General features: G+C 44.5%; 3 protein-coding genes across 4 annotated transcripts in view; 2 read left to right on the top strand and 1 right to left on the bottom strand.

The window, feature by feature from the left end:
- DDX43 (DEAD-box helicase 43) overlaps nt 1–5,722 on the top strand; it is a 19,283-nt gene extending 13,561 nt beyond the window's left edge. Inside the window, 6 exon segments of the mRNA XM_063331122.1 lie at nt 2–64; nt 652–761; nt 1,484–1,622; nt 2,438–2,525; nt 5,194–5,323; nt 5,673–5,722. Coding sequence (XP_063187192.1) covers nt 2–64; nt 652–761; nt 1,484–1,622; nt 2,438–2,525; nt 5,194–5,301 — 508 coding nt within the window. The 3' untranslated portion in view covers nt 5,302–5,323; nt 5,673–5,722.
- Nucleotides 5,723–6,083: 361 nt separating this feature from the next.
- Nucleotides 6,084–12,496, bottom strand: CGAS (cyclic GMP-AMP synthase). 2 transcript variants are annotated; one of them, XM_063330163.1, is made up of 5 exons: nt 11,797–12,496; nt 10,557–10,779; nt 9,505–9,750; nt 8,697–8,799; nt 6,084–7,697 (listed from the first exon to the last, which is right to left on the bottom strand). In XM_063330163.1, the coding sequence occupies exons 1-5, from the start codon at nt 12,307–12,309 to the stop codon at nt 7,355–7,357; spliced, it is 1,428 nt and encodes a 475-aa protein (XP_063186233.1). In that variant the 5' UTR covers nt 12,310–12,496; the 3' UTR covers nt 6,084–7,354. The 2 variants fall into 2 exon arrangements, with proteins under 2 accessions (XP_063186233.1, XP_063186234.1); XM_063330164.1 differs by lacking the exon at nt 6,084–7,697 and adding an exon at nt 7,877–8,300.
- Nucleotides 12,497–12,731: 235 nt separating this feature from the next.
- Nucleotides 12,732–20,462, top strand: MTO1 (mitochondrial tRNA translation optimization 1). Its single transcript, XM_063330162.1, has 12 exons — nt 12,732–12,987; nt 13,163–13,362; nt 13,850–13,967; nt 14,618–14,907; nt 16,190–16,302; nt 16,442–16,632; nt 16,889–17,019; nt 17,509–17,713; nt 17,795–17,966; nt 18,688–18,806; nt 19,300–19,457; nt 19,637–20,462. The coding sequence occupies exons 1-12, from the start codon at nt 12,774–12,776 to the stop codon at nt 19,808–19,810; spliced, it is 2,085 nt and encodes a 694-aa protein (XP_063186232.1). The 5' UTR covers nt 12,732–12,773; the 3' UTR covers nt 19,811–20,462.
- The last annotated feature ends 6,643 nt before the right edge of the window (nt 20,463–27,105 follow it).

Genomic DNA, 27,105 nt, shown 5'->3' with positions numbered 1-27,105 from the left:
AATCCTTCATTGATTCTATGAAGCCAAAAGATAAGGTCATCATTTTTGTGGGGAAAAAACTTACGTATGTAATCACTTCCCAGTACTACATCTGTTCATTTTTTTTTCTAACAGAAATACTGAATAGTTTCTCAGTTCACATCATAATTACCAAGTGTAACAGCTCTTGTCAGCAGTGTGCTGGTAGTAGTATTTTATTTATTTATTTATTCATTCATTCCTCCGAAACCAACTGGTAGTTTGTATCCTTTTTTAATATCACTAGTGGTGGTGGTAAATCTCAATTTCACATAGCTAAAGTAGACATTAAGATTCTTAGGGATACATTAATGTGATGTACTGTTTACGTTCATACGCAGCTGGTGCATACAGGACCTGGTTGGTGCATGGGGTTGGGGTTGGTCATGGTACCATACCTGAGTGAACAACACAAAAATCACTTATTTTTATTAATTTATGTGTGGAATAGTCTTGGTGATCATACTGTTTTATAATAAATACCAACTGACCTAGGTAGGGTTTTGTCCTTAGGCACAGCTTTTGTTGTCACTTTATTATCTTTTGGATCTAAATCTACATGCTGCGCTTCTTTCCTCCTCCCCCCCCTTTTTTTTTTTTCTTTTTAAGAACCATTGTTTTATTTCGTCCTAGAGCTGATGACTTAGCAAGCGACTTTGGTCTCCTAGGAATTCCAGTACAGTCGCTTCATGGTAACAGGGAACAGTGTGATCGGGAACAGGCTTTAGATGATTTCAAGACCGGTATGTTTGTACCTAAGTACTGGTTTCTTTAGCCCAGGTATTTAAAGCTTGTCATGTGCAAAACTCTGCCTATTTGTAACTGCCATGTCTCTTCAATACCATAGAAATAAAAATGTTAAGGAGCTCTGAATTATGTTTATTTTTTTTTAATTTGACAAACAAAAAAACCCCCAGCAAACAAAGAGAGGTTGCTCTTCAATAAAATTTGGAATGTCTAAGCGTTAAATAATTTAAGGCTTACTTTATTTTTTAAATCTCTGCAGAAAAGTCAGTATTCTGTTAGTCTGTGGAACAGTAAACTTCAGTGTGAAATGATGGTGCTTTCGGTGAAAAAGTTCTGCTCATGATTATGCCAGTAGGGTTACACTTCGGGGTTATGTGGTCACATGCTAATAAAACAGAGTAGTCCTATGATAAGGATGCCAGCTGAGAATACAGTTGTTGAAGTTTCTGTTCTTTTCACAGACTCATTATAGCAGCTAGGTGTGTTTCTTGGTTCTCCTGCACCCTGCTGTTCTACTTCTGAGATGCAAATAATAGTAAAATGGCATTTTGAGTGCTTGCTTACCACCTTGTATTTGAAGCTAACTCGGTGTGACATGCCACAAGCATATTTTTCCTTTATGTGTTAAGTGCTTTATACACTAGAAAACCAATTGACTGGAGTATATTTTCTGTTTATTCCATAAATTCCCATTCTCTTTTTATTGTACTTATTTTAGGCAAAGTCAGAATACTGGTAGCTACTGACTTAGCGTCCCGTGGCCTTGATGTGCATGATATTACTCATGTTTTTAATTTTGACTTCCCTCGCAACATTGAAGAATATGTTCATAGAGTAGGTCGTACTGGAAGAGCAGGGTAAGTGTTTACCAGAAAATAGTAATATATTGTCAATATTTTATGCACTGCATAGGTGTTTCTCTTGTCAACCACTGGAGCTACAGGTGATGCGGAGTGGGGGAGTGAAGACTCCAGAGTCTGTCAAAGTATATTTTAGATAATAACACACTGCTTTATGTTTGTGAAATTTGTTTGCCTTAAATTTAACAGTGAACTAATTTCAACTCTTCTGTTATTGCGTTGTAGTGGATAGGAATGAGGGATGTTTGAAAGCTGGTTTAAATGTGGGGAAGAATTACAGTTCAAAACAACTTCTGTGTAGATATTCTGAAATATCACTTCCTTGTTTGCCTCTTCATGAGCTGCTGAGTCATTTAGTTTCCTAGACAGCCTGTTGGGAAAAAAACATGTATAAATTCAAAGTTTTCAGCCTGTCACGGTGATGTAATTTGGTGTTAGGACTTTTGAATGCTGCTTTCCGAGGCTGGCAGAAGTGTGATTTCTTTTTTTATTATTTTTTTTTCTTGTGTATGTGTTTATTTTAATCATGATATTAATGTATGTCTCTTTATACTTAAATACGTTGTCTTTATGCTAGGTTTATTGTCTAAAAGTCTAAATTAGTTATACCTTTGCTCCATTTTAGATGAATTGCCATATTCTGACCTTTATGAAAAGTTGCATTCTGTCACGTGCACAGTAAATATTCAAGCCAGTTTTATCTACCAGTTCAATAATAGTGCCTGTAGTACAATTTATTACTGTATAGGTCAGGAGGAAAAGCCTGGCAGCAGCTGTTTTGAAGATCAACAGTTATTTCATTCCTTGTTTAGACGTACTGGGGAGGCGGTAACGCTTGTCACTAAGAATGATTGGAGGGTTGCATCTGAGCTGATTGAAATTCTGGAAAGAGCAAACCAAGTAAGAATACATCTTACTGGGTAAGATTTATATTGGTTGTGGGCTACCACCTGAAACAGTTAATTAAGGTCTAAGCCTAATTAGACCTTTCTTGGTGAGTGTTTGTAGCGTATCGGGCAAAAAAATGGGTAATCAAGTTTTCCCTTGTCCTAGTTATCTTTAGCTGTATTTTACCTTACGGATGAGTCTGAGAAAAGAACTGGGAACTTTAATCAAAGGCTTCCATGTCCAAAGAAAAAGTAACTAACATATGCACGCATAGAGGTCTGCAGAGGAATAATAGGATCTATTTTATGTCATAGTGGTTTATTCCATTTGTATTTGACTTCTGGACATATGTTCCAATGTTCTTGTTTAACAGCTTAAATACTAATTATATCAGAAGAAGCTTAACTATCAGTTTATTGTATCTGACACTTGTGATACCTGCATGTACTTTTCCAAGCTATTTTTCTTACAGATGTTTCTAAATATTATGGGAAATAGGACTGGAATTTGATTTGTTTCTTCATTTTAAATAAACTTTTTTTCTTGTAATATATCTGAGAAGACAGAGACAACTATGTTGCTGTTTCTTGCCGTAACAAGAAACAGTTTTTTGCCTGACTTACAGTAAATCCCTAGTTCATGCCCTGACTAGAGTTGAAAATCTTTAATTTTTTTCATTTGGGGGGATGGGAATTTGATGAGTACAAACTAAATTGCTTTTACCCAGGACCTGTAGTTGTTATTGTGGACACTTACTCAAACTTTAAACCCCGAGTTAGGACTTAACCTAAATCTTCTGTTTTACAACTCCTGTTCGAAAGGTGTTATGCCACTTATAGCAAACTGGTTAAGATGCTTTAGTGGGAGAAAAAAATTAAAAAAAAAAAAAGTTTTCCCCTCATAATTTCTTTAAGTTGCAGGGTTTGGGTTTTTTTGTTTGGGTTGGGGTTTGTTCTTCAGAAAATATGAGATGAAACCAATAATGATACTTTGAAGCCACTTAAATAGAACTTAGAAGTACCTTGTTCTGTATTGTCAGTCAGCCGCTGCTATCCATGCCTTGTCTCCTGCTGCAGATGGTGAAGTTCCCAAACTTTTTAAATGTGTAATAGTTCAACTGGGAGTAGGTCTCTGAGTCCAGAGAAGAAAAGAGCATCTCTGAATCCTTACTTTCAAGCGTAACTGTTAGTCACAACGTTCTCAAAGTTTTAGTTACAGCTGATAGAGGGGAAGTATCCATACAGGCAGGGGTTTTTTTTCTTCATGACAATGAAAATATCATTACTTCAATCTTAAAGCATTGTGTAAAAGGGAAGGAGAGCAACTGAAAACATGGTCTGAAGGTTCAGAATACTTCAAAACAAGTAAGGTGCATTTGTTAGCCAGGTATTTTCCATGATTTTTGAATGTAAAGATGATCTCCCTAAAGAAAAACAGGTAAAAAAGAAAGATCATGCTGCAGGGATCTTTATATGAAAAGCTTATTAAGAAACATGGACAGATTTATTAGGGAATCAGGTGGAAAAACACTGGTCTCTGTAATACCAAGAAGAACATTACGTATAAATTATGGTATCTTTATGCTTTTCTGCTTTCTCATTTGGACTACCGTACCGTTAGTATCGTGCTCTCACACACTGCAAAAGCTTGCTCTTCGCTGTGATCAGGAAGCTGGCGCTGAGCTGGGTATCTTCCACGTGCTGCATGGCTACGTGCTGCAGCAGATTTGTTGAAGCAGGCTGGTTTTGATAGATTAGTGATCTAAAACCTCTTCTGACAGTACTATCGCACGTACTGCTTTTTGGAGTAAACATAGCATTAAAGTCTGCATTATGCCTGATCTGGTTTAAGACGACTTGTTGGACACTGCCTTTGTTCTGTGATCTATAGGAATGGTATATGGTTATTTTTCTTTCATTTGGTGATTGGTGTCACTCTACCTAATAAAAACTGTCTGTAATTCTTTGCATCTGGCCTCAGTCCTTATGAATGTGAGTAACTCTGAGGTAACGAAGTGTGATAATGATACTGTTCACCTCCTTTTCCACATAATTACAAACATGCCAGAAAGCACTGTGCATCTTGATAACATGCTCTTGTGACCTCCCAGCGGTGTGAGAACTGACTTTCTCCTGCCCTTCTTTTCTTGTCTTTTAGCTTTATCCACGTGAGAACCCTTCCTACAGCAACACTTTAAGTACCGAAGTTCCTCTTCAGAGGCTCTTAAGACTTCCAAAAAGAATTTAATATCAATCATAATGGCATAAAATTTAAATATATATAGTATGGTATCACCTTTTAGTGGCATTGGAGATGTTTTTTTCCGGCTGTTTGTTATCACCAAAGTATACGTTTCTATCTGAAATACCTAGCCGAAATATCAAAAGTTTTAATTAGCTGGTTATATGTTGCCATCATATATGGTGATACTAGCATACATACGTAATTGAAAATCCAGGGACACTGTGCTGATTATCTTTCAGTATATTTCAGTATAATTTTATGTAAAAGGATTTCTCTGTGCATCTCTGCAGAAGAGACAATCTGCAAAGGGACAGGAGCCAGATAAAAAACAAAACAGAGTTTGGGAACACACAAATCGGTAGCATTTTTGTAAAGCAGGGTCTAAAAGTTTATATTTATTTAAAACTGACCTTGTTTTATGCTGCTTTCTTATCAGGTAGTTCCTAATGAGCTTATTGCAATGGCAGAAAGATACAAACAATTTCAAATCAGAAAAGAAGTTGAAAAGGATATACGAAGACCTCAGACAAAGCCCTCAAAATAACTGTTGAAGTTACTGAAACAAAGTGAGTGATTATAGTTGGTGCTAGCGTCTTGAATTTTGAAGTTTCTTTTCTCGGTTGCTTGTTTTGTGTACCTGTTCCGTTTAAATAAAATATATTCTTTTAAAGTGGCTTAGAGAAGAAAACAGGATTAACTTTATATAGAAATAAATCTAGTTTTGTGCTTGGATGCTATTTTCACTTAAGAAAAATTAATTTTGTTATTTTTTTTGTTGTGTGATGTGCATAACTCCTAAAGTCATTATCTACTGGTTAAAAAATATTGTGGGTTTCTTTGGTGTTTTTTTTTTTATTATTGAGTGCAGTATTAATATATAAGAATGTAAAAGAGAATTTTTCTTTTTATTTTCAGAGAACTGGATTAGTAAATGTAAGCAGCGTTTGTTGATGTGGCTTCAAAATACTGTATTTTGGCATTGATATGCCACATCTGCCAGTGGCACGCAGAAGTATTTCCAAGGATAACTTAGTTATTTGAAAACTGCTCTGTTTGCAGTAACGGATGTTTGCTGAAGCAAGTATTTTTTGTTTGTTTTAAAACTTAACATTGAAAGTAATTTTTGTTAAGACTTGTGTCTTAAGCTTTTTTTGAGAGAAGTCTGCATTTCCTCCTAACGGAGGAGTGCATCACAAGAAGTATGTGTTCGTGGCTAACTGGAAAAAAAAAAAACAAAAACCACACAGCTGTTTCTCTTGTTCTCATGGATGTAATTTTCTAGCTTAAGGAAGAAAAACAGAGTTCACTAGAGCAATGTTAATAAAGTCATGAAGAAAAAATACATTTGAAGGTAAGTTTTTATTTCTGTCAGATATAGCTGATGCAAATTTTACATTTGTATGCCAGATTCTGTCACACAGACTGCCAATGATAATGGGGTATGTTTTCACTCTTTGGAAGTTCTATGGGAAGGAGCTATTCCTGCATTTGACACTCGGTCTGAAAAACTAATAAACTGAATTTAGTGAGGTGAGAATATTTCAGTAAAATTACTCTCTAAATGTTCTTCTGGCCTTCCCTCTTTTGTATTTGCTCATAAGCGAGGTGAAATCTGGGCATTATTTAAGCCAGTAGGTTATTTTGCCTTCAAAAAGTAGGCTAAAAATATGGACCTCCCATGGCTTCTTTAAGAAAAAGCAAAAGATACATTTACTTGGAGCACAGCAATTCCCAAATGCTGTGTATTTATTGCCTGCACAATTTTAGTAATAGGAAAAAAGAATAATTGCAATATTTCCTAACACACATAACCAGCTGAAGAGCTGAATTCTGATTCCAAGAATGTCAGATTCATAATGGTTTTGATAACCTTTCACCTTCCTCCTTGACACGGGTTGAAGATACATTTCTTTCTACAAGATGCATCACGCAAATCCTCATTGGCACAATAAATTTTACTCTGTTGCAGCACATTATCTAACGATTGCTTCCCATCCAAAGCCTGGTGAAAAGACTAATTTCCAAGGCGATTCTGAAGACTCAGAAAAGATAAGTCAATTCAGGATCTTCACATTGTTTTGATACCATCTTGTCTCTCTGCTCACAGTTGCTGGTGATTGTCCTCTGCAAAAGGTCTTCATCCACCCAGTTGCTCTGGAGAAGCTGTTCTCATTTATGTCCAAGTAACTCCAGTGACTTTTTTTTCTTTTGAAAGCAAGTGTGGATCTTAATTTTAAATAAAATTACCATTTTTCGCTTTATGCAAGACACTGATGCCTTTGTATTTGGAATTTCAGAAATTACAAGCGAGAAATTAATTATTGCAAATTCTTCTGCACGTTTTTAATATACCTTGAAGATATTTTGCAGGTGACATCTATGTTTGGATAGGGAAGATAAATATTAATTAAAGCATCCTATTTCTTTTAAGGGTTATGGCTATGCAGTGTGACTGAAGTATGCGATTTTCTTAATGTTCTTGATTTTTGTTTTGTTTTCTTGTAGCATCAGACTACTGAAGAGTAACTTAATGTATAGAACTCCTGGTTTTAAGTATGCAAACCTAGACTATTAGATAATTATTGTAAACAATGTTTTTAATGCCTCTCCTGAAATATTGGGAATCTGTTGTTCAATTCATAGTTTAATAGTTTTGAGAGAAAATAATTGCTCGCTTTATCTTCCGGGCTGAGCAAGTTGTATTGGGGAATAAAAAAGTGTGGCAGCTGAGACTTTTGCAGACAATCCAGAAAATACCCCAGATATTTCTGAAAGCAATGCTCCAGGTCTCCCAACTGCCAGTCTGTGTCTTTTGGCCACATGACACACGAGTGGAAAAAAGCCGTTTTGACATGGTACGAACAGAATTTGTCCAACTGTTTTGTATATTGCATTTTAAGCTGCTCCAGAAGATACTTCAGAAGCTTAAGGCAACCTTTCCTGTTAAATAAATAAGAATTTATTAGGTACCTTGTACATAGTTCTAAATATGTATTTTAGATATTTAAATACACAAAAGCAATAAAAATGTTCTTTTTTCAATAATGTTTTGAATAAAATTTGAAAATAAGTGCAGCAAGAGGCTGGATAATCCTTGAACTATTGTGTATGAAGTCAGATTCTGGTAATGAAGAATTTCTACTTTAAACAATAGTTTTTGCGGGGGCACTAGCAGCACAGAGATGCAAAGTGCTGGGCAGCAGCAGCCTGCTTACACAGCCCAGTCTCCCAGCTGCAGATGCTACTGGTGTAACATGAACTTGAAGCACTGCTTAAGATTAAAGCTGCCCTTTTTGTCTCAGATTTACATGAAGGAAATGCCACTACCTTCCTGTGGCATGCCACAAGGGGAAGAGAGGTACATATAGTTTAATACACTGCTAGGTAAGGGCACAGCATGTTTGATAACATTCATAAAGCAAAGACATGGAATTATGCATGAGTTCTCTTCTGACTTTCTTGATTCAGTACAAGATGTAATTAAGTAAATGAAGAAGTTGGTTTGCCATTAAGGAGGTTCTGTGCCTCATGTGGGTCTTGTTCCTAGAAGAAACGTGGAAACCAGTTTTTATCAGAGTGAAAAATCGCATTTATTCACCCTGATCCCATTCAGCAATTCTTTTTTCACCATCATTTTAGAAATTGCCTTGGCATGAAGTGTAATTTTGCTCCCAGAGCTCAGGAAGCTGAGTCTTTTAAGCAGGTTCTTCTAAACAGGACTGAGTTTGGGAAAGGTAAACAATAAATACAAGTCAGATGTTCAGCAAGTACATGCGATCTCGTACTGCTGTAGAACAACAATGCCTAAAAGCCTTATTGCTCCCTATAAGGAGTAATTAGTCTTAGATCAAATTCTTAAATGTTAAACCGAAACAGAGCTAGACAGTGCTAGCCTGGCTCACACAGGCTTCAAGTAGAATATTCATGTTAAATACCAACCTACAGCACTTTGGTCCATCAGATTCACAACACGTCTTAGAGCTGCCGTGGTTGTTCAGCATGTCCTTCTCAATATGCGAGAAAGAAAGGCGCCAGGTGTTTCCTAAAGTTGGATACAAGATTGTTAAATTGTTACACAGCAGTAAGTACCGGTGTCAGTAACTAGGAAAAAAAATACACTTTATAACTCTTTTTGCTGAAATCAGCAGTTCTCATAAATCAATGGCAAGTTGGGATGTTTCTGCAAGCTAAGGCAGGCTTGGTGTGGCAGTGCTCTGGAGGAAAATTAAAGAGAGATGTAGCTGTACCAGCTTTCAATGAGAAACAATGTATCTTGCTAGAAAAGTACACCGCTTACTTCCTGCAGAAGTATATAACTTGTGTAGGCAGTTCCTACTTACAGGCATGTTCCCTGCCTTTTTAGAAATCTCCTCTTAATTTTTTTTTCCTTACAAAGCAAAGGAGGGGATGTTGCTGTTGAGTACAGCACTAGCAGAGGAAAGGTTCTCGCCCGTATGTCTAACTTAGGAGATTTAATATAATGTTCTTAAAAGTGGTTCGTGTACAGCCTGGCAGAGCAGCTTTGTCTTCAGATTTCAGTAGAGGACAAGCAGTGCCACAAATCTAATGTTTTAAAGCAGGATTTCAATTGTCTTTGATCTGGATATATCCAGGAGAAGAGAAAGATCTGTCCCTCGAAGGCAGAATAGTGAATGGAATCTGGGTACCATTTTTATAGTGCTTGTTAGTGATCGAACTGTAGAGAAGATATTTCATAGCTTAGATTTATCATCTGTATTTGAGGTACCTCTTGGAACCTTTTCTTTTTTGTTTTGTTTCGCTACTAAATAAACTGATCTGTTTCTGAACTCGGTCCTGACTTTTCTTCCCAGCCACTGTTCAATTTTGAGGCCATCCTGTGTGCTGGGCGGCCAGCTCTGCTGAACTTCCAAAGTCAAGATGATGTCCACAGATATTTCTGCTGGAGGATTTTTGATCTGAAGGGTTATTGCAGGGCTTCCAGCCTTTCTCCTTTTCACAGTAACTTCCACATCTAGTAACAAAGAAGAAATTGATTTTTATATACGTATATATGTATATGTATTAGAAGAAACTTTTTTTTAAGAATGTTAAGGTTTTGACTTAAAAGGAATTTATAACCAATCAAAAGAAATACCTGGGTTCAGTTACTGGCTCTTTATCCTACAGGATATGGGTTTTTAAATAAAAAATTAAGAAGGCCTGTTGAGGAGTTTTATGAAATAAGGAACACTCTTCTTGAACTGCCAGCATTTGCTTGATTTACTATGTCTACAGAATCAGAAATACATTAATGTTTTCCAAGGAACTGCTTCACTGTCAAAAACACCAAGACTGAAGAGATTTGGCCACAACGTTTCTGATGGCTTTGGAGAAAAGAGAGCACCCTAAAAGGGGAAATGTTTTCTATATAGACTGGTATAAAATATTAAGTAATGTATGAAAGCTCTTCCTTTTGCTACCAGGTCAGTAAACGGCTCTTTGTATGTGGCGGATAGATTCAAAATATATAGGTCTTGTAGGAAGTACCAAGCATGCGACAGAACCCTTAATATTCATTATTTTCATATGGAAAGGATTGCGCAGTGGAGCAATGAGTTAATTGCATAGTATCGTTAGCTCTGATGTACTTGTGGTGACTCAGCACAAGAGCAAACATGAGATACCGGAGTCAGGAGAGGTTACAGTTATAGCTACATTGCCATGAAGAGACAAGTTGATCTGGGTGGAAAAAAATCACATTTTATTAACCACAGGGCAATGCATATGCGTAACGTAATTGGATTTTTAGCACGTCTAGCTTGTCCACTCGGTACTTACCTTTAATGTTTTTTACTTCCTGTTTAATAATTTCTCTTAGTGCTTGAAGCATTTTAAAGGCTGATAATTTTCCATCTTCATCTAAAAACTTCAATAAATACTTTTCTTTTGGATTTCTTTTGAATGATAGATAATAATAGGCTCCAGTATCATCACATTCATCCAGCTGAAGTCTTGCAACAGGCATTACAAGCATGATGTCGAACTCATTTGGTTCAAATACCTGCAAAACACGAGAATACAACAGTCAGTGTGCAATTTCGGTTTTATTCTCTTTAGGCTTTTATACCGGTTGCGGTTTTATCTACAACTGCCTTGGTGCACTTCTCACGTCTGGAGTGAAATACGAGCTTATTTCTGTGGCTTTGTATTACAAGATTGCTGCGCATTAGAGGGGAGAAGAGCAATTTACTGGTAGCAGTTCAATTCCCAGCTTTCCAACTTACTAATTTTTAAGAGAGTTTTAAGATTACTGAGCTGTTCCGAGTAATGCTTAAATGCTGATCTTAGTCATCCTTTTAGAATCATAGAATTGTCTCGGTTGGAAGGGACCTTTAAGATCATCGAGTCCAGCCATTAACCTAACACTGCCAAAACCACCACTAAACCGTGTCCCCAAGCACCATGTCTACCTGGTTTGTAAATACCTCCAGGGATGGTGACTCCACCACTTCCCTGGGCAGCCTGTTCCAATGCTTGATAACCCTTCTGGTGAAGAAATTCTTCCTAATATCCATCCTAAACCTCCCCTGGCACAACTTGAGGCCGTTTCCTCTTGTCCTATTGCCTGTTACTTGGGAGAAGAGACCGACCCCCACCTCTACAACCTCCATTCAGGTAGTTTGCAGGGAGCGATAAGGTCTCCCCTCAGCCTCCTTTTCTCCAGACTTTTGCACACAGGAATCAGCTGTGAGGACGAAAAGAAAAAAAAAAAAAAAAAGCATTGCTATGCCCGAAGCTGGTTAAAAAAAAAAAAAAATAAAGTGTCGCCATGTTTGATTTTGTTTCAGATTGAGCTAGAACCAGGAAAAAAAAGGTATTGCCAACGTAGTAATCCTTAAAGTCTATTTGTCGGGAAGGGCCGGCTTTCGGCCGCTCGCCATCAGCGGGAGACGGCCTGTGCCGGGCCGCGGGGCCCCGCCTGTCGACACCGACACCGTCCCTTCCCCCCCGCCGCAGCGCGGCCGGGCCCCGGGGCTGCCCGCCGGACACCAGGGCGGGCGGCAGCCCCGCAACCCACCTTGACGTGCTCGTAGTAGCTGCCGGCTCCCAGCCGCTCGATGGAGCTGAAGCTGCCCTCCCTGCTGCGGATGGCCTGGATCAGGTGTGTCACCACCTGGTTCACCAGCGTCGCCGCCTCCGACACCTCCTGCCGGCCCAGGCTGAGTCGCGACAGCACCTCCCGCAGCCGCAGGGAGCCGGCGGGGACGCCTCCCGCCCCGTCGGGCACCGCCGCTCTCCTCCGCGCCGCGGGGGCTCTGCCGGCCGGTGACCCGCTCCGAGGAGCCGGGGGGGCCTCTCCGCCGCCCGCTGCCGGCCCCGCCGGCGGGCTCCTGACGGCGGAGACTCGCCGCGCCGGGCGGGCGCGCCGGGCGCTGGATCCGTCGCCCTTCGGCGGCTCCCGGAGGCCGGCGGCGGCGCCGCCCGGGGCGCGGGTCTCCGAGGAGCTGCGGGCTGCGCCCCTGGCCGCGCCCCGGCCCCGCCGGGACGACCCCCGCCTGCCCCGCTCCCCTCTGCCGCCGGCGCCGTCCATGGCCTCCGCTCCCTCTCCGCGCCCGCGGGCGGGCGAGCGCGGTCGCGCGGCTGGGGGGTTCCCGCCTCTCGCTTCAAGCGAGTTCCTCTTTCACGCAGCGGCGCCTCCGCCAAGGAAACGAAACCCCCGACGGACGGGAGGGCGGGCGACACACCCGCGCTCCTCGGCGCTGCGCGGGAGCGGGAAACCTCCGACGACGGTGGCTGGGCCGGGCCATCCCGGGGCGCGGCCGCCTACCTCCCTTCAACCCCCTGACAGCGTTTTCCCGCCGCCGGACCGGCCCCACCTACCGGCGGGGCGAGGGCACGCCAGCACCGAGGCGGCAGGCACCGCCCGGTGGGGCTGCTCCTCACCGGCGGCCGCGCCTCCGCAGCGGACGGCTCCGCCCCCGGGCGGTCCGGGGCGCGGAGTCCTACCCACCCCTCTCTTCTCTTTCCGCTCGCAGACCGCTGCCCGGCGCCGCCATGTTGCTGCGCAGCGCCTGGCGCCGGCTGGCGCTACCCCCGGCGCCGCCGCGCCCCGGGCACTGCCGGGCGGGCAGCGAGGCCGCGGGGGCGGCGGCACCGCGGTACGAGGTGGTGGTGATCGGTGGGGGCCATGCGGGGACGGAGGCGGCGGCGGCGGCCGCTCGCGGCGGAGCCCGCACGCTGCTGCTCACCCACCGGATCGACACCATCGGTACCGCCCCGGGGGGGAGCCGGGCCGGGGTCGCGATGGCGGGGCGGGAAGGAAGGTGCCGCGGGGAGCCGGGCCCGTTCCCGCGGTCTCGCCGGTGCGGCGCTGAGGCGGGGGGAGGCGTCGGGGTGTTTGTGGGGCGGCGGCGGTGAGGGGTGTCCGTGTGTGCCCTCCCCAGGGGAGATGTCCTGCAACCCCTCCTTCGGCGGCATCGGGAAGGGGCACCTGATGCGGGAGGTGGACGCCCTGGACGGGCTCTGCGGGCGCGTCTGCGACCGCTCCGGCCTCCACTACAAGGTGCTGAACCGCTGCAAGGGCCCGGCGGTGTGGGGGCTCCGCGCACAGATCGACCGGCGCCGCTACCGGCACTACATGCAGGTGAGAGCGGGCCCGCACCCCGCTAACAGCGGCTTTGTTTCCAGGGGGTTTGGGGGTTTTTGTCTGTGTTTGTGGGCTGGAATGAATGGAAAGGAACGGATTACCCAAATCTGAAGTATTAGGATAAACTACAGATGATGGTGCTGGTTTGGTTTTTCAATATTTTTCCAAGATACCCTTCTGTTTTGGTACTTTAATGCAGTGTAAGTTGTTGGAACCCTGTGTATTTTAAAAAGATTTTCTAGCATTTTATATAAAAGGCTTCGTGAGCAAATAGTTTATTTTGAGCTTAAACTTACCTGTGAATGAAAAGGTCTGCTTGGTAGATCGGGATGGTAACATGACTGAATGTCTGAGCATCTGCCAACTGACCTGCTAAGAATGGAAAGGAAAGAGGGTGATGGATGTCTTGGAAATCATCGGGGTTTGGGACTGCCCACGTGTCCCATAATTTCCTAGATTTTTGCAGTAACTCCTTTCGTGGCAGAGGGAAATCCTTAACACGCCGCTGTTGACAGTTCGCGAGGCATCCGTGGAGGATCTTCTCCTGGCAGAGCCAGAACCAGACCATCCCGGGAAATGCCAGGTCACGGGAGTCGTTCTGGGTATGTGCTAGTAATTCCGTAAGCACCGTCAGCTGCTCTACACTGAGAGCAGCCTGTGGCATAAACATTTCTGATCGATCAGTGAGAAAGTTGAATTAGCCTACAGAAGTGATTTAGGCCGAGTGTGAACTAGACTAGGTTAATATGTGTAATACAATGGAAAACATATGTGGATTGGTAGGGTATTGGGAGGTTGTCAAAGTTTAATTTTCTTTAATTCTCTTCAGGCGAGGGATACTGAATTCTGTGCTGCACTTTGAGGTTTTATTTGGTAAATGGCGTATGCTGCCAACAGCATTATGGGGCAGTGGTATCCTGTTACTAGCAGACTCGTGCTTTATTACCCCTTGCTGTTCTAGTAAACAAGCTTTCCAAAATAAAGGCCTGGATAGAAATTTTTCCCAGGAGTTGGGTTTTCTGTGTTAGAGGTAACGTGCTTATGAATAAGAAAAATACAACAATAACTACATGCTGCTTATTGTAGTTACTACTATTAATGCTTTTATTATTGGAATGCTGACTTCATTAAACAATAAAAGATGGATAAACCCTCAGTGAACGTTGCTAGTCCAGTTTTAGACAGAAGCAGCAGAATACCAGGGCTTTTTTGATGCTAAAATACATGCATCTCTGAAAACTTGCTTTTTCAGGGGATGGGACCACGGTACATGCTGGGAGTGTTGTCCTGACCACTGGTACGTTTCTGAGGGGTATGATCTTCATCGGACTGGAGACGCATCCGGCTGGGCGGCTCGGAGACCAGCCAGCCATCGGGCTGGCTCATACGTTGGAGAAACTGGGATTCGCTGTGGGCAGGCTGAAGACTGGGACACCGCCCCGACTTGCCAAAGATACGATTGACTTCAGCGGTCTGGAGGAACGTGCGGCTGACAATCCTCCGGTGCCGTTCAGCTTCCTCAGCGAGGCGGTGTGGATCAAGGTGGGATAGCACATATCAAATGCACGTAGAGCCAGGTGGGGAGCAGTTCCGGGAACGTCATGCTCAAAATCAGCCAGGGAGTTGGTGGCTGGGAAAGGGAGCTGGGCTGTGTTCATACTTATCGTGCTTTAGGCTGGGCTGGCCACCAACAAACGACACGTGCTCTCTTTTAACCTGTCTCCCTTATGTTTCTGAGGACTCTCAATGCAGAGGGAGAAACTGCTTATTCTCTTTTGAAAGCAAGTACCTTTTTCCTCTCGCTTCTCAGCTTGAGAACCAAATTTTCTTTACTTTCAGAGTCAGAATTGCACGAAATGCGATATTGTTAGTAGTATTCTTCACGTGCTGGTTACATGGGTGGTTTACAAAATACTTCCAGTATTAGGCCTGTATTGTTGGAAATTTATGCTGCTCGTTACCCCAGCTCTAGAATAAGATTAAAATGTTGAAATTAGAGGTCATTAATAGTGCTGACTAGGAAAGAAAAAGGATGGAGTTATCCACAGAGCTCAGAGGTGGCATGTTAACAGTAACTTATAAGCAGAAGAATCTCAGTTTTCGAAAGAAAATCTTGGAAAATAGATGGCATTCTTACATAATGTAGTGAAACAGCACAGAATTAAGTATCAGGAGTTAATTTGCGCCAGAGCGTATAGGAATTGCAGTAAACAGTTATAGTCTGAGTGGGGCAAAAGTAATATCACTTGAATGCCTTGGCATGTGTAGGAAAGGTTTTAAGGGGTTGAGGTGCAACATTATTACCATTTTGAATGGAACTCTATTGACTCTTTCTCAGAAAAAAATCAGTGAAATATTTTAAATGGGTTTTTTTTTCCAAACCTTGAATTTTCAATGTTAATCGTGGGGTTTTGAGAGATTTTTTTTTTTCTTTTTTCTTCACCAAATTCTTTAATTGGCTTTTAGCTGCAGGGTCAGCACTTAACTCCTCTTAACGTCAGAGCTTTGAGTTACTGTGATTAATTTGAACACTGTGATACAATGCGTTGCTTTAATAGGAATATCTCTCCTGTAATTAGGAATACGGTGTATCAAATAGAACTTGAATTCTGGACTCGCAAGTTCTGTTCTTGGTCTGCTTTTGGGCATGTTGCACAAGCTGTCTGATCGCTCGTGTTCTGCCTGTACAGTGGGTACGACAGCACTAGCCGTCCCTCTGGAGAGACAGCTGTCATGGAAAAGCCCTTGGAGATCCTCAGACTTGTTCAGTAAGAGTACAGTGCTGTGACTGGATTTACTTAAAGTGAGCTTTGGTGTCTTTCAGCCAGAAGATCAACTGTCATGTTACTTGACTCGCACCACCCTGAAAGCCCAGCAAATTATCCATGATAACCTCCACCTGAACAACCATATAAAGGAGACAACAAGGGGCCCGCGGTACGTATGTGGCATTGTGCAAGGCTCTTAATGGCATGAGCCGACAATCCATCTGAAACTGTGGGTCCCCCCTGCTTTGCTTCCGGAAAGTTACCTTTCCTCTATGTCAGGTGGTGCTCATGGCTATTTACTGTTGCAGGTACTGTCCCTCTCTGGAATCAAAGGTTCTGCGTTTCCCAAACCGACAGCACCAGGTGTGGCTAGAGCCTGAAGGCTTGGAGTCCAATGTCATTTACCCCCAAGGCCTGTCGATGACGCTGCCACCTGAGCTCCAGGAGCAGGTGATCAAATCCATCCCAGGCTTGGAAAAAGCTAAGATGTTACAGCCAGGTGAGGGGGGGTGCAAATAGTTTTAAATCTGTTTGTCAGATTGGTTACCAGTTAATAAAAAACATTTTGTTGAGAGCATAGCAAATTAAAGGAAATACAAAACAAAATTCGTGGGTGCAGGGATTTTTCCTTGGTTCTTTTAAAATCGTAAATAAAAGTTGATAACCTAAGTAATTCTGCCCCGCTGATTGCCTTTGCTGATAAATAGGAACCTTCAAAATCCCTCCCGTAATATCTGTGTTTTTCTTTGTTATAGGCTATGGGGTGCAATATGATTTTTTAGATCCCCGTCAACTGACTGCTTCTCTCGAGTCTCGTCTTGTTCAGCGCCTCTTCTTTGCAGGCCAGGTAAACGGCACTACAGGCTACGAAGAGGCTGCAGCGCAGGTGGGTGAATCTGGTGGTGTATACTCAGCCTTCAGGAAGGGATTTTGCCTTGGCATTTTTCTTTGATCCGCAGTCTTGCCAGGCCCATCCTGTGCTAATGAGATGTTCTTACTTTTGTTGCACACCCCGATTCCAGACTTTTTTACTTTTAAAAAAGTTCTTAACGTTTTAAGCCCACACGTTTTTACTTTTAGTATCTACAGTTGTTGTTTCTGCGATTGCAGTAAGAAAAGTAATTGGAAGCACTGTCAAATGTTTCAGCATGGAGACTGTGTGATGGGTATAATTGAAAACATGTGGGGACTGCCTCTAGTCGTGTCACCAGGGTCCAAGAAGCCCTTCAGACAGTCAGTGTCACAAGAAAGAGATTGCCTAGGTTCCTAGCACAGACTATTGCATTTTACAGCATCTTTGGAGGCAGATGTGCTGATATTTTAGCCATGAAGAGACCGGTAAATGTTTTTTTTGTTTTGTTTTCTGTCTGCCCAGGGTGTGATTGCTGGGATCAATGCTTGCCTACGGGTTCGTGGCAAGCCCCCTTTCATTGTCAGTCGCACCGAAGGCTACATTGGTGTCCTGATCGATGACCTTACCACTCTGGGCACCAGTGAGCCATACCGGATGTTCACCAGCCGCGTGGAGTTCCGGATGTCCCTCCGGCCTGACAATGCCGATGCCAGGCTGACCCATAGAGGTATTTTCTTATGGTGGCTTTTGCAGTGAGCGGCCCTGCCTGGCGGTAGACCTTTATCACACGCCCCATCTGTCTCTGCAGGTTTTGAGGAGGCTGGGTGTGTGTCACAGCAGCGATACGAACGAGCAGTTAAGATGAGAGCTGCTTTAGAGGATGGAATTGCAACACTAAAATCCCTTCAGTTCAGCATATCCAAATGGTCCCAGTTAATACCAGAAGTTCTCATCAGTAGCAGCCGAAGGTCGCCTGCCAGGTAAAGGTTACAGCTGAAGCTTTCTGGTCTGACCTGCACTTGCTTTAGCACATCTGGCTGGTGGTTTTGCAGCATTTGTCCATCCTTCCTGAAGCTGTCAGCTCCAAGATTCCAGCTTTGTCACCCTCAGGGAACAGACGTCTGATCTTTGCCTATAGAATAAGTGTGACGTTGGTGTGTTTACTATGCTGCATTTCCTGGAGCTGACGTAGGCTCCCAAAGCAAGGGGGTACTCTGCTGGCCCAGTCAGTTCTTGCTGTTGTTATTGAGAATGTCACCAAGTGGTGACAGTTTTGCAGTGGGTTGCTGCTTTGATGAAAGCTTGATAAAGCAGCGATTGATTTCAAGCTAGTGTCAGGTGCTAGCTATTCTTGTACGCAAAGGCCCTTGCTTCCCTTACCCATCCTTTAACTCGCCTTATCTTTTCTGTTGTTTTAAATCAGTGACCAAAACCTCACTGACTCGGCCTGTGTGAAAGGTTTCCCTTGATGCCCTTACCTCGTCCCTTCTATCTGGCTGTTCTTTTTTCATAAAGAGTCCCTCTTCAAGAGCTGAACTGCTTTTCTGTCTACTGAGAGGAGGTAGTAGGGAGGTGAGCTTGGCTCTACAGTTGTAAAGATCTCAGCATAAGCCAGAACAAGTTTGAGCTGGGAACAGCTGTAAATCTGCCTTATACAAGTGACTCCTTCCTACTGTAAAAACTTACTCTTGTCCTCCACAGTGCCTTTGACATCCTTCAATATCCGGAAGCCAACATGGAGGTTCTGGCAAGGGCTGTCCCAGAGCCCCTGGGAAAGCTTGCTCAGTGGAGAGAACTGGCAGAGAGACTGAAAATAGAAGGTAGAGTACAAGAGTTATGATCTCTTAGTGGGATCTGCGTGGATTTTGTTCCGTAAGGGGAGATTCAATCCATTCCTCCCAGTTTGTTTTAGGTTGCTGCTTAGTGAAATGAAACACTGTTATCGGAGCATGCATCTTTTACCATAAGCCACAGCCCTATGCAAGCACCTGGGTTTTACTTCGTGGTGTGAGATCAGTTATTCATGTTCGCTCCGGGTTTTTCCTCCTTACTGCTCTGTCAAATAGACCATCCTTTCCTGGGATGAGAGGAGAAGCCAACCTGTGGATGTTAATTCCTGTAACAAATTAGAGAGTATGACTTCTTCCAAAGTAGTGATGTGAATTAGGCTCTTTAGCCTGTGAGGCTTGAAGCTTCCTTAGGAGGTTTTGACCAGTGGAATTGCTCATTCTGCTTCCAAGAATTCGTGCAAGTGACCTGTTTCACATGAACATCTATATCTAGTTTTCTTGTTTCCCTGATCTTCCATCGCAGCTGCTTACGAGTGGTGTGTAGTGAATCAACAGCAGGAAATAGAAGAAGTGCGTCGTGATGAAGCCCTCCAACTGCCAGAGGACCTAGATTACTTTGCCATTGATGCATCGCTCTCAGCAGAGGTGCGGGAGAAACTGGACTCTAACCGCCCCCAGACGGTAAGATACTGGGCCACAACAAGGTTGAGTAGCAGTGAAGACCCTTCTGTGTCTTCCCAAGGGACATGGGGGGTGAGGAGAATCAGGGAAAGGAATATGCAGAGGTTTTGATCTCATTTCTTACTAGCTCCAGTGTGTAGGTTTGTTCTTGGTTAACTTGTTCCTGTTTCCACATGCAGATTGGTGCCGTCAGCCGCATCCCTGGAATTACACCAGCTGCTATCGTTAACTTGCTAAGATTTGTGAAAAGCAATCACCAGAAGACAGAAAAGCTAAAAACGTTACCTCAGACTGGCAAGTATTTACCAGGGGAAATGTACTTGGAGAAAACAACTTCCCAAAGACAGATTTGAGCAGAGTTTTCTGAAGAGGAGCCGGAGAGTACCATTTTTAAAACACCTTTGTAGAGAAGTGTACCCCTCCTACCAGAGAACGTGACAAGATCATCTGTGCTCACGAACCTTTTCACAGATAAAACCAATGCTGGCTGGATCCAAGATAGTCCTGGTTTGTGTCCTGTGGCAATGTCATTGACTAGAACAAAGATGACGGATGCACAAACCTGAAGTAAATGCTCGGGAACCTAAAATACAGCCTGTGATTTTGCCGACCCAAATGAAAAGACAGGGGAATTGCTTTTAAAATTCCATTCATTTGGAAGATGTCAGATTTCCAAGATGCTTTACAACAGAATTTGGCTAGGACAGTGTTTTGCTCTTCTAAAATGAGTAAGAAATGTTACCACACTGGACCCACGGCAGCACAAGAGGGTTTGAGCTGGGGAGTGTGTTCCAATGACTGTAGTACTTGTGTTTGTAGCTCTGCAGTGACAACGCACAGTCTGAAGTTTTAGCGTGATGGCAGCCCGTAGGAGACATTGCGTTATGAAAACGTGTGCCACATGAATATTTAAACTTACGTAGGAGACTGATTGAATGTAAAGACTGTATCCTGGGCGTTTTTTTTGTCTCCTTTAAAGTAAGTAAAGCTTATGTTGAAACTGAAGAGCTTGGTTGTCAGCTTTTGGTGGAGCCTTGACAATTCACTGGGTCAATTGACTTGGCAGTTCACGGGGTCACAATTCAGGCAGGTAGAGGTAAGGTGGGGCGAGATTTGCTAGGGAGCTGGTGAAGGTAGCTGGAGCAAGACTCCCTGCCTAGGCCAGGGTGCTGAGGAAGGTGGGGGCCATGTTGGAACCTGCCCCAGGAGCCCCAGCCCCAGTGTGGTGACATGCTGGGGGCCAGGGGGTGGGTGGCTTGGTGGACCAGGGGTTTCTCATCTGTCCTGGTCCTGCAACTGACAGTAATATAACTTGCATCTCAACTAAGAGACGCTTCGGGCAGTTGATTTGTCATGTGCCATCAAGAAACACTAAATTCAAGCTGTTGCTGCGTGCCTTGCCTGACTTAGGCAGCAGTCTCTGATGCTGGTCTCGTTTCTGAACATCCTCTGAATTGACTGAGCAAATGGGCTTGGGAAAAAGTTTTGTTGCAGTCAAATCGTAGGATCATTTATGTTGGAAAAGACATTTAAGATTATTGAGTCCAACTGTAAACCATATATATAGCGCTATCGTTTTGAAATTGTGATCCTGAACTTTTCTCTGTCTTATTTTCTCCGGGTGAGTGGTTACTTTCCTGTTCAGAGAAAGAAGTCAGAGCAAATGCATTTTGTTGACAGAGACCCTGTCATGCAGCAGGAGCATGGGCAGCGCTTCCAGCTTTGTCTGGGGCATTGTCTGCCTGCCTGAAAGCATCTCCCTGTTCCCAGCTATTGGCTTGTACGGAACAGCTTTGGACACGTGGTCTGTAGGTCGGTTCATGTCGGAATGGCTCAGAGAAGCTAATGTATATTATCTGCCCCTTTACGTCTGTGGGCTGCTTCCCTTTCAGCTTTGTTGACTCAAAGAATTATTTCAACCTTTAAATTTAGCATAAGGAGGGCAGCTACACTTGCTGCAGTGTAACTCGGGCTCTGGGTGTGGTGCTCTTGAAATTCCAGCTATGTGAATCCAAAGAAGCCCTGAATCCTGTCCCTCTCTGCCTATTCAAAGCAGCAGAGCTTCTGATCAAGAATGTTTCACGCTTTCTTCACTGCGTTATCTTTGCATCGTGTTTGGTTTTGATGTACCTATGTACTAGGTCTAAGTTTTTACGGACTAGGAAGGAAGCCCTATTGACACTTTCATCCTCTCACTTCTAAGCAGATTGTGCGATCTCAAAAGTGCATTTCCTAGTTCTTGTCAGCAGTCATTTGACAGGAAAACCTTGCTTCCAATAATAAGTGTCTTGAAAGGCAAACCCCTCGCACCCCTTGCAAAAGCAAATGCTTTTTCCTCGGCTTTCTGTGCTAAATTTATTTCTGTGCTACAAGGGCCTTGGTGCTGGTCTCTCACACACCAGTGTAAATCAAAGGGTGATTCCACTGAGCTGGGCCGTGCCGGTGTCAGGAAGAGAAGGAGGAGTGGGCTATTGCTTTTCTTACTTTTAGCAATTTAATAATGCGCAGCCGCAGTCTAAGAGTTAGAACGTGGGGAGAGAGTTAGTTAACTCTGGGAGAAATTTAAGTCAGAAGCGCATGGAATGTGTTCCTTTCCAGCAGATCTTTTGTAACAACCACTCTCTGTGTTTCAGCGTGAAGTGGGTCTTTGGCCAGTGGTGAGCTCCCTTGTTAAGACAGGGTGTCCTCTGTTCACATCTGTGGCTTAAAGATGTCCGTATTTGCTGGAATGGAAAACCTGGCACGTGCACAAGTTTGAGGACTGGCTGTTCCTCAGGTATTAGTTTCATGTATGGAGGGGCTTGCCACAACAGCTTGCGCTTGTTGAACAGTTCTTGTTCGAGAAGACTTTTAATATTAAAAGAAATCATGGCTACAAGTAGTTCTATTCATTTTATTAATAAAGCCAAGCACAGAAAGGCTAAATAATCTGCTATAAATAGCGTGTGTAGATAGAATCATAGAATCATCTAGGTTGGAAAGGACCTTTCAGATCATCAAGTCCAACCATCAGCCTATAACAGTGCCAAGCTCACCACTAAACCATGTCCCTCAGCACCACAGGTACCCATCTTTTAAATGCCTCCAGGGATGGTGATTCCACCACTCCCCCGGGCAGCCTGTTCCAATGTTTGATAATCCTTTCAGTGATAACTCCTTCCTAATATCCATCCTAAACCTCCCCTGGCACAACTTGTCCTAAAGAGGAAATAGATAGGAGAAAGGATGCAGGCATCGTGCAATGTGCTTTCTAACTCCACCGGGGATTTGTTACAAGTCCCAGGGTTTGGTTTTTACGTGAAGACAAAGTGATTTTGGATCCTCACAGGTCCTGTGGTCTCGCTAAGGCTGACAGGATGGGACGGGCAGAACTGGAGGAGCCTGCCCTTAACATGGATGTCTGCTCGCTTTTCCTTGGCTGTGCAGCAATGAATCCCGCTTTGTCCTGCTGTAACCCTCACTGTGACCAGGGAGGGTAGGATGTGTGGTGAGGGTGGCCTAACTCGTTGCACACACCAAGAGTCTTTGTGTCCCCTGTTTCAATGTGAGTCTCTCTTTTTTTCCCCTCCTGCAGAACACAGGCCTAGTGATCAGCAATTTTCCCCAAGCCAAATTTCCTCAGATCTCTACCATTCTATCACGTACCAGATTTTCAAGACAACTGTTGTTTTCCTTTCCTGTTGTAGTTTTCATTTTATGGGGTACTTGGACTGCCCAGTTTCTTCATCTTTTCTTTATTTCTGCCTGGAAGATGAGACCAAGAGAAAAATGGGAGGACATTTTACACTAGGAGACACTGAAAACTGTCACCACCTAATCGTTGCTGGTTTCGGTGCTGCCGGAACGTTTGCAATGGTGCAGCAGTGGCTGTGCTAAATGGCTGGCCTTAGTCCCCCACTTTGGTGACCCTTGGAAGTACAGACGTGCCTCCTAGTTGAGCATTGCCCTTGCACTTTAGTGAGTAACAGCCATCGCTTGCAGTCACTTTAGATGCTCTGGGGCTTATCGGCTTTGATGCCTACGCTTCCCAGGTTGTGCTCCTCAGTACAGTGACAAGTATCTCAAGATCCCATTTAGCGGATGCAGGAGGAACCTGCTGTACCCCAAGAGCGGCTGTTTCCATCAGGGAGGTGCTCTCTGGGCTTCCCCCTGAACCATGGCCTGTGCTGCCCAGAGTCCTGCCAGGTGTTTGTTTCCATCTCTTGCCACAGGTTTCACGGGGCTACTGAGAAATAAAATGTGTCTTTCCCCTCTTGTGCTGAAAGTCAGTGGTGGACGGAGCATTCAGCTGGAAGATGGGAGACTTGCTCTGCAGTCGCTATTACAAAAAGGCAGAGAAAAAGGGATTGATTCTTGGTCCATTGTTTTAACAACGGGGATGCTTTAGGGGAACCGAGTGATGCTTTTTGTTTCTCTCTTTCTTTCTAAACTGCTGTGTGGGCTTAACCCTGCACGTGTGACTCCGAGGGAGGAGACAGATGTGCGTTCCCTTCAGAGGCTCTCTGACTCCATAGTCACCATCGTGTAGTCACCGTACGGGGTGCCGGGGCCTTGACCTCTCTGCCAAGAAGTGCAGCACTGGCAAATCTTCTCGCCTGAAAGCTGGAGGCTGCCCCCTCTTCACCTCTTTGCAGACTTAAGTCTAGATGTTGTGACAGCCTGTGATGCTTCCTTGGGGTGGTCAGCTGTAAACCACAGGCTCAAATATGTCCTTATCCTCGGCTTCCCCATCTCTGTCCCGATGCAGTCGGCGTGTCCCTGCTGCAGGAGTGGGTCTGCAGAGCCACCGCAAGCGTCTCCGCGGCAGGAGCAGGGCTCAGCAAAGGCCGACACTGTGGTGGGGGCGGAGAGCAGATGAAATGAAGGGTGAAGGTGTTCATGTCTAGCGTCAGCTGCAGCTCCCAGCACAAGCCCCAGGAGGCACATTGTCAGGCACCGCTGGGGACCGATAAGCACACGCTGTCCTTGTTCCAAGTGACTTAGCGCTTGATGCGGTTAACTGAGGAGCAGGCACGGAGCCAGGTGGGAAATGAGCTCACTCCGTGCCTTGCAGGGCAGCAAGAAGAGAGGGGAGCTGACAACAGGCTGTGACTAGTCTCCTCGGTTGCATTTGCACGTGGCTTAACTTGAAAATTGCCGTGTATGACCAGGCGGTGGCTTGTGTTGCAAGCGTAGGGGATTTTTGGCGTTACAAGTGGAAGGGCTGCTGTGGCCGGCACTCCTCAGCTGCCTGCAGCCGCGAGGTTTGGTCCTTGTCCCACCGCACCTTGCGGTACTTTGGCCGGCTGGCATGAATCCCCGGGATTTCAGCGCTCGATTCGTGCCCAGAAATGAGGCGCAGGAATTACCCTCGCAAGGAGGCGACTGCGGCAGAGCAGAGCTCCTGCCCGGGGTTGCTCTTTCCTTTCCCTGCTGTCGCTGATGGAGCGATGCACTTCGCTCGTAGAGAGAAGCAGCAATATATTTATTGATATAGAACAGGGATTTAACAAAGTGTGGTAGTAAATGCAAGTGTTTTAACAAGATTCGAGGGCAAGGCACTCTTGGTTATTTACTGCATAGAGGCCAGGGTCAGACAGAGCTGTCGGGGAGACCCTCCCCTTGAGTCGAGGTTCAGGAAGGACCCCCTTGCTTTCTAAACTTCTCGGAGAGGAGTCTTGGTGGGGCTGGATCCAGTCCTAGTCCCAGACTTGGTCAATGGTTCATGCCTAAAGGATTATATATGCGCAATCCATCCTTATATCACTTAGCTGAGATTTCAAAGTTTAGCATGCTATTAGTTAGTCACTTACCGAGGATCTGTTGCAGCAAGGAATCTCTTAACCTCGAGGAGTAACCTTGAGAGGTGTCCCTGCTCAAGGGGAGGTCCTGGCGCGCAGCCTGCTGCTGTGCAGGAGAGCTCTGAAGGCTCTTGGGCTGTTCGCTGTTTATGGGGGGAAGATGATTGACTTATATTTGCATATTGACCACAGTACCGACATTGCTCAAGTTTGCCCTTGGTTGTTGTGGTGTTATCTGTCTCCCCCAAAACCACTTTGAGATGGATACAATGATCACGTCTAGATGGACCCATTGTGACCACCACGGGTGGTTATCCCTTGGGCAGGGCTATGGGAGACAAAGGTCAGGGTGGTGTCTGGAGGGGAGCACGCCGTCACACCTGGTCCCTGTGCACACCCGTACGTCCCCTCCTTCTCCGAAGAATTAAGAGTACCGCCATCCATAAAAGCACTTTAGCAGCAGACCACATAGTATTAGCTATTATTACTAGAAATAACAAGTCAAGTAGGAGCAAAGCTAGAATTATACTTATATTCATCTACAGGTGGGGTTTTTTTTTCCTTTGGGAAAGGCTATTTAAGGGCTTGTTTTACACAAAGATGACTCTTAACGCGAAACAAGCCTACATCTCTTTCTCCAAAATACCCATGTCCTGTTAGCAGAACCGCAGCCCAGCTTATAAAACTACATATTTACTAAATGTTTAATAATAACTAAATGTATAGTAGTAAATATAATATAAATAATGTTATATATAAATAATAATTATTTAATAACCAAGTACTTAGTCGTATGGGGGAGGTTCACTCTATTTACTAAGGAATTAGCTTAGAATCCAGCTTCAAAACAGGAACTGCAGATTTTTAAGAAGTCTGGCAACTGCAATAATTAAAAACAAGAGAATGTAGGCACCTTGTTAATTTTTTATGAATATATGTTATATATACATGTACTTATGTGTATATATATAAACACACACACATATAGATATCAAGAAAGAAATGGGAGTTTTTCTTAAAATATGCCCAGGTGGCTGCAGATAAGCAGAATAAGAAACTTTATTTTAAATTCCAGCCCCACCTGCAGTAATACCGCTCCGGGAGGGGAAGGTTGTCCTGCCGTTCCATCGCTGTGCGGGTTCGGAGCTGGAGCCCTGCAGAACAGGGCCACGGGGTGGGGAAACGGGCTCCGCTGGGGCTCTTGTCCCTTTGTGTTGAACAATCCAAATTTTACTGGGCTGGAAGGGAAAAAGTGACCGTGACTGCTGCTGGCGGGGCAGGCAGGGCCCTGATTGAGGGGTGAGCTGGTTCTGGTTATTTCCAGTGCCTATGGAATATGGAAAAAAAAATAGCATATTACCCCACAGACTTGTGTTTGTGCTGGGCCTGAGCTGGCAGATGCTCTTGCAGAAGGACAACTGGGTTAGGTTACCGGGCTGCTTTGCTCAGAAGAGCCAGGAGAAAGTTCTGGATCGGTACATTTAGGTGGGAGTGTCAACCTGCTTGAGGGTAGGAAGGCTTTGCAGAGGGATCTGGACAGGCTGGATCAATGGGCTGAGGCCAATGGTATGAGGTTCAACAGGGTCAAGTGCTGGGTCCCTCCACTTGGGTCATAACAACCCCATGCAGAGCTGCAGGCCTGGGGAAGAGCGCCTGGAGAGCTGCCTGGTGGAAAAGGACCTGGGGGTGTTGGTCAACAGCCGGCTGAATATGAGCCAGCAGTGTGCCCAGGTGGCCAAGAAGGCCAACAGCATCCTGGGCTGTATCAGGAACAGTGTGGCCAGCAGGACTAGGGAAGTGATTGTCCCCCTGTACTCGGCAATGGTGAGGCCCCACCTCGAGTGCTGTGTCCAGTTTTGGGCCCCTCA

The sequence above is a fragment of the Chroicocephalus ridibundus genome, chromosome 3 (genome assembly GCF_963924245.1).
Source record: "Chroicocephalus ridibundus chromosome 3, bChrRid1.1, whole genome shotgun sequence".
In the NCBI taxonomy this organism is placed as follows: Eukaryota; Metazoa; Chordata; class Aves; order Charadriiformes; family Laridae; genus Chroicocephalus; species Chroicocephalus ridibundus.
The sequence above is the reverse complement of the archived record's forward strand: the minus strand, read 5'-3'. Positions and strand labels throughout refer to the sequence as shown.